The sequence below is a fragment of the Cyprinodon variegatus genome, unplaced genomic scaffold (assembly GCF_000732505.1).
Source record: "Cyprinodon variegatus isolate N-32 unplaced genomic scaffold, C_variegatus-1.0 Scaffold1091, whole genome shotgun sequence".
NCBI lineage: Eukaryota > Metazoa > Chordata > Actinopteri > Cyprinodontiformes > Cyprinodontidae > Cyprinodon > Cyprinodon variegatus.
In genome coordinates, this window is record NW_015151544.1 from 193,767 (window position 1) to 199,764 (window position 5,998).

The 5,998-nt window shown below is 41.7% G+C and overlaps 1 protein-coding gene across 2 annotated transcripts; it reads right to left on the bottom strand.

Annotated features, from left to right (window-relative positions):
• Positions 1-404: 404 nt before the first annotated feature.
• Positions 405-2,904, bottom strand: cryba4 (crystallin beta A4). 2 transcript variants are annotated; one of them, XM_015400299.1, is made up of 6 exons: positions 2,801-2,904; positions 2,179-2,222; positions 1,856-1,974; positions 1,017-1,158; positions 741-883; positions 405-645 (listed from the first exon to the last, which is right to left on the bottom strand). In XM_015400299.1, exons 2-6 carry the CDS (start codon positions 2,215-2,217, stop codon positions 498-500), a joined length of 591 nt encoding a protein of 196 aa, XP_015255785.1. In that variant the 5' UTR covers positions 2,218-2,222; positions 2,801-2,904; the 3' UTR covers positions 405-497. The 2 variants fall into 2 exon arrangements, with proteins under 2 accessions (XP_015255785.1, XP_015255786.1); XM_015400300.1 differs by lacking the exon at positions 2,801-2,904 and having other exon boundaries at positions 2,179-2,246.
• Positions 2,905-5,998: the final 3,094 nt, after the last annotated feature.

Consider the following 5,998-nt stretch of genomic DNA (forward strand, 5'->3'; position numbering starts at 1 on the left):
TATTGGACTAAAGTTGGAAAAAATCAGACCAACCAAACAAAGCCCAATTTTCCATAATGAGTTTTGGACTAAATCAAGACAATGATGGACCGACCAGATTTAGCCTTAAAAACAAATGTTTAAATGATTTCTGGTGTTTGGTGGGAAGTCAAAAGCTGCTCAGATTCATAGATGGAAAGTAAAAAGTGGAAATTTTTGTTATACAAAATTCAACCTGAAAAGATAAACCGTTTATCTGGTTCTTTATTGGTCTTTTTCTTTACTAATTTAGCCACTTAAAGCAAGGTAACCCTGAGCGCCATCATTTGACCAATGGAGGAGGAAACATATTTGATAAAATTGTGAGTAAAACGTGCAACACGTCTTCCTTACATAACCATATACACTGGTGTAAATCGGTAGGATTTAAGAAAAACAGTTTATTCAGCATCAGAGGACAGCAGAGGTCAGAGGTGAAGGGTCAAATGGTGATCGGGTTCCTTTCAGTGGGGAGGCTGTTACTGCTGAATACGGCGGATGGACTGGATCTGAGGGGTCTGGCATTGGGGGCCAAACTCTCTGAAGTGTTTGTAGTCCCCGCCGTGACGATCACACTCCATGATGTACTGGTAGCCACGGTAACCAGGGAACTGGTAGCAGACAAATCTGTGGAGAGAGAGGAGTTGAGGGGGTGACAAAATGTGTTAAAGTTACGGTTAAAATATAGAGAGATGTCTAGAAAGGCAGCTGGGATCACTTACGCCCCTGACTGGACCCTGAAAGATCCAACTTCATTGTTGCACCAGCCCATGGCCTGGAGGGAGGGGTAATCATCACTCAGCTCACCCTTACGGCCCATGAAGTTCTCACGCTCAAAGATGGTCATACGACACTCTCTGTGGTTCTGTATGGGGGGGTTAACAAGGAAGGAGAGGCACAAACACAAGAACAGCGAAGCTGTTGGTCTGGTCCGACAGGTATAAAGCAATTATCTAATTTAGCTTTACCTAAAGCAACACAGACAAGTAGAGACTTACAGCACAGGCAATCGGTCTGAAAGAAGTCATCCTCTCGATGTGATAGGCGTTGCTGCCTCCAAACGCATCACACTGGGGGTACTCTCCCCTCTCCAGGATGAACTGCTGTCCCTGGTAGGAGGCATGCTCATAGCCCACCCAGCTGGCATGAAGCAAGGAGAGCAGCTCTTAGTACCGGTGTTCAGCCAGGTGAGCATACCACGACAGACCAGCATACCAATAGTCAATACAGATTTGTGTTTATCCCTTTAGTTTTGTACAAAAAATAGACTTTAAACTACCTCAATGAGGGTGCATCCCTTTAGTAATATACTTCAGAAAAACAAATTAAGGTAAGATCGACATACACTTCTAAAAACACCAACAATTAAGTAATCAAATAGTTTTTTTTGTACATGACTAAAGAGATACACTCCCGTTGAGGTAGTTTAACTTAAGGGATAAACTTCTCCAAAATGTGGCACAGAGATAAAGGCAGCGCTATAGGGAACCGCCTCCCGGTGGGGACCTGGGAAGCCATAAGAACGCACCAAAGGCAGCGTTCTGCGGCACGCATGGCCTCAGTAAAACCGTTCCCCCTCTCAGCTCCCCACCCACCCTAATGTATGTGATGTATATGATGAAAGGTTTGTACTGAAATCTCAATTGCTATGTTAGTTTTAGTTGACAATAAAGTTGATTGATTGATTTAAAGGGATAAACTGGTATTAACAATGGGTACGCTGGTCTGGCCGGGAATGCTCATCTGACAGAACACCGGCAGTATTCACTTTACTATTTTGATTGTTCCACATTGACTTTAGCGACAGCGCGGCATTTTGTGCTGCAGTTGTACTCACGCTCCACTCTCCACTCTGAGGGAGCGCACAGTCTCAAAGCCAAACTCCATCACATTGCAGCACTCCGAGGTGAACTCATGGCGGCGGCCCTGGAAGCACTCCTCATCGTAGACAATGATCTGTCAGGGAAACAAAGGCCGGCTATGAAAAAAAAAAAGGCTAATCCGGACTAAGATTAGCCTCAAACTCACAACAGAACCAAAAAGGTTTGACTTCGGACTGTTAGGTTTACTAATTCGTATGATAAGTCCCAGCTTTGGGATACCTTACGGTTTGAAAAGCCCAGGTGATGTCATAGTCTAGGCCAACACCTGCGGACTCACCTTCCAGTGGCCGGAGAATTTGGTGCAGTGGTGAGTCATCTTGTCTAGAAATAAAAAGAAAAGAGCTGCTGTAAAAAAAACAATAACAAAAGAACAGGTGTGACTGGAAATCAGAGAGGGAATACTTTCATCTGAAAGCAGAGAAACAGATGAATGGTACCAGCTTGGTTAACTTAGCAGGACACAGGAGAACATTCAACAAGGTGCACAGTTTGCTTCTAATCCCAAATACACCTTATAATCTAAGACAGATTGTTGAGTGGTCTGAATATGCTGTAAATTCATGTGTGAAAATTGAAAAAAAAAAAAACTGTAACTCTGAAACTGCTGGCATCTATTAGTTGTTGCCCGTTCACCACATTAGCCTCGCCCTCCCACCCATCCTATCTCTTTATCAAAATCCATTTCCTCCCTGAAAATGCTGCAGCCATTGAGAGTTTTCCACCACCCCTGCTTTTTATCTCTGCTGTTGGGTGTGGTGATGCACTTCGGGCCCTAAGGCCGCTACAGCCCGGCTGTATTTTTTTTATGGCAGGGGTTTGAACACAGATGTGCGTAACACCAGACGCGCCGTTGCGCCCTGGCCACGCTGCCCTGACTGTTTGAGGGACGGGACACTCACCTTGCTCTGATGCCCTTAGGTCCTGTTGTCAGAGTGAGAGGAGCCACGCGCCCCCACCCTTTTAAAGCCTCCCCTGACGAGGGGTCCTGCCAAAACCCCCGGCTCAGCAGCAGGGAGGGGCTTTGCTTTGTCCCCCCCTGTTAACACCCACCCCGACAAAGGCTTGGTTAATCTGTGAAGGGACAGAAATGCAGACACCACATTATCACCCACACTGAGATGTAGAAATCTAAGAGTGACGAGGCTGTGAAAACTGAGAAAACACCGAGGGCAAAGGACAAAAGAAGGTTTGGAGGATGGAGAGAAAAGATGTAGCTCAGAGGCGTCTGATCTATATATGAATCGGGTCACATGGGAGGGTAATTTAAGCCTCAGTTTTCTGGGCAGTCATTTTTTTATTTGCATTTTTGTTAAAAATATACTGTATGTCAAAAATATCCGCTTTAATTTGTTATTCTTTATATGAAATCCACGAAAGCTCAGTTAAATGTCCCTCATCACACCTACGCCTAATTATTGCCAGACCAGTAGAATCATGAACCAGTTTGACGACATGGAATAGGCCAAAGGTTCCCAATAAGCAGCATGCCAATGAAATTCAAGAACAAATGAGAAATGTTCTTAACAAGGGAAACAAAAACTTTTAATTTTCAAGGATTTTGAGTTAAAGAAAAAGTCTGGACAGCAAGGAATAATCAGTGGATCATTATTTATACTTGGTCACGGTGCAGTAAGCCTAGCTCTTTACAACCAAAATCAATGGGAACTACTAGACACATCTGCAATCAACAACAATAATTGAAGATTTCCAGAGGAATTCACCATTGAAATTGACCAGAGCTATAGTTGTTGTAATACTGTAACAATGACCCATTGTTACCTGTATATTGGCCAAAGTAGCAGCTAAACACAGGATCTGGTTTTCTACATTGGTTTATTTTTGTTGTTTTGGGTGAACTGGATTTGTTTGGGTTGTGGTTCTTTGTTTGGCCACATCTTGTTTTCATATTTGTAAAAAGGTAAATTGATTTCACTTTACAATATTTTGTTTTTGTTTAAAGCTACAGTGTGTAATAATTACAGAGATATACGGTCAGAAATGTAATATATTATACATAACTATGTTATTTATCATCATCTACGAGCTCAGCCTCTTAACCTTAATATTTGCGTTGCCTTAGAATTCGTTATTTATAATTACATAGGAGCGGGTCTCGCAGCCGTGGAGGCAGACATCTTTGCGCTACGGCAGCGCAGAGCCAACAAACTAGTGATTGCGAGATCGCCAAAACGTCACAACGATGTAGAAAAAATTCTACAGTCTACATGTAGAGTCTACATGAAATCTATACCCTACACAGACTAATGAAATACTATCTGTAAAATTATCTATGTAAACAAACCTCATCACTTGAGAAGGTAGGTGATACGGACGTTGTGGAAGACATTTTGTCCCGTAACGCTCGCCGTACTGTTGGCGGGGAGAAGCTCTGGGGGGGAGATGTTCATGTTGCTGCAGTCTGCAGTCTGACCGCTAGATGCCGCTAAAAGTTACACACTGTAGCTTTAACTATTCATAAAAGGGAAATTCATGGATTAAGGAGTTAAAATATTGTGAAATACTAACCTATGCTGTTTCACTTCAAGCAGGTGTGTACAGGACTGCACCATTGGATAATTGAAGGGGGGAAGGTTGATCTGATGTATGATGTTTTCTGTATTGAGCTTGAGCATTTGTTTGGATTGAATTAAAATATTCGTTTTCTGTACTTGTTGGTAAAAGTATTTCTTAATAAGTTGTTTGTTTAAACTAAATTTTCCTTTTCTTCTTATTGTGAAGCTGAACATGCTTTTGAAAAATGGTTTCTTCCAATCTAATTCCTCCTCTATATAAGCAACATGTCTGCCATTGTTCTTGGTTGGTGTGGTTTGGTTGATGTCCTGCACAAGGAGAAATTAAAGTTTTGTCTGCTGAAAACTCTTCAAAGCATGTTCTTTTTTCAACCAGTTTTGGTCCCACCTCCAAGACTGCTTGGCCTCTTGACAAGCATGTGACAAATACATTGGGTAAAAGTGAAAAAAAATTAGTTATTCCCCCTTTCCGATTCCTGATCATCCACGGACAGGTTGGTCGTTGGATTGCCAACTTGAAGAGGGAGGATTTGCCATTAACCTTCTGGCCAGAGAAAAAAACCTGTAATATGTCGCCCACATTTGGAAGAAGAATGTTTTCAAGATGACTTGGATAATAGCGCGTTGTGACAAACACCAGATACAGCACTGGGACTTGATCAACAGCCGATACCGCACCGTGACGTCACAAACCAGTAGGTGTCAGTAGTGTTCTTTGACAAACATGGATGCCTCCAGTAAAGCACATTCAAATGGAAATTACTCTGAATTTAAAAACACTTATAATTTATTGAACAGTTTGTAATAATTTAATATTTAAAATACTTTTAGAAGTTTAAATTCTGAATATGACCAGACTTTTCTTTTCCTTTAAACCACAGATACCAAAAAGTCGCTACCAAACCTGAACTGAAGTCAACCAAAATAACTCCAGGTGCCCGACACTGCTTCTTCCAGGAAATCACAGAAGCTCAGAAAAACTTCCAAACACCTGCAGATGTGAATAATCTCTGTTCAACTCAAAAGCACAAAGGAAATTGCAAATCCATCTCAAAGAACCAAAACATTTTGGAAAAGTTCCCAAAAAGCAGAACTTTGTGGAAGTTGTGTCTCTCATTGTTTCTCTCCACTGTCGCTACAAGCATGCTTAGTGTGAGGGATTGCATTCAAGTCAATGAGTTGATGCAATCAACTGGTTTTGCTTAAATGTAAAACTTTGCATCAATTTGATCTGGTGAACTGTAAGGTGCCTTGAGATGACATGTGTTGTGAATTGGCGCTATAAAAATGAACTGAACTGAATTGAATTCTACATCTGCTGTTAATTCAGAAAAACATAAATTACCCGTAAGTCACACATGGTGGTAGATCCTTTACTTCCTAAGGACCTGATGAAAAAAGACATGAATTCAGCTCTCTGCTAAAAAAATCCAGAAGCACATCCAGCCACCAGTTATTGACAACAGCATGAGGAGCGTTCTTCCAAAATATACCAGGAAGTCGACGTCTGAATAGCTCAAAATTAAAGAACATGAAGGATTCGGATTATCCCAGTAAACACTTTGA

What these genes read in the sequence shown, in the direction of transcription:
- cryba4 (XM_015400299.1), bottom strand. Translation starts at nt 2,217, where the DNA reads ATGACTCACCACTGCACCAAATTCTCCGGCCACTGGAAG. An exon ending in AATTCTCCGGCCACTGGAAG is followed by an intron (nt 1,975 to 2,178) that starts GTGAGTCCGCAG and finishes TTTCCCTGACAG; the next exon opens with ATCATTGTCTACGATGAGGA. An exon ending in TCAGACCGATTGCCTGTGCT is followed by an intron (nt 884 to 1,016) that starts GTAAGTCTCTAC and finishes CCCCCCATACAG; the next exon opens with AACCACAGAGAGTGTCGTAT.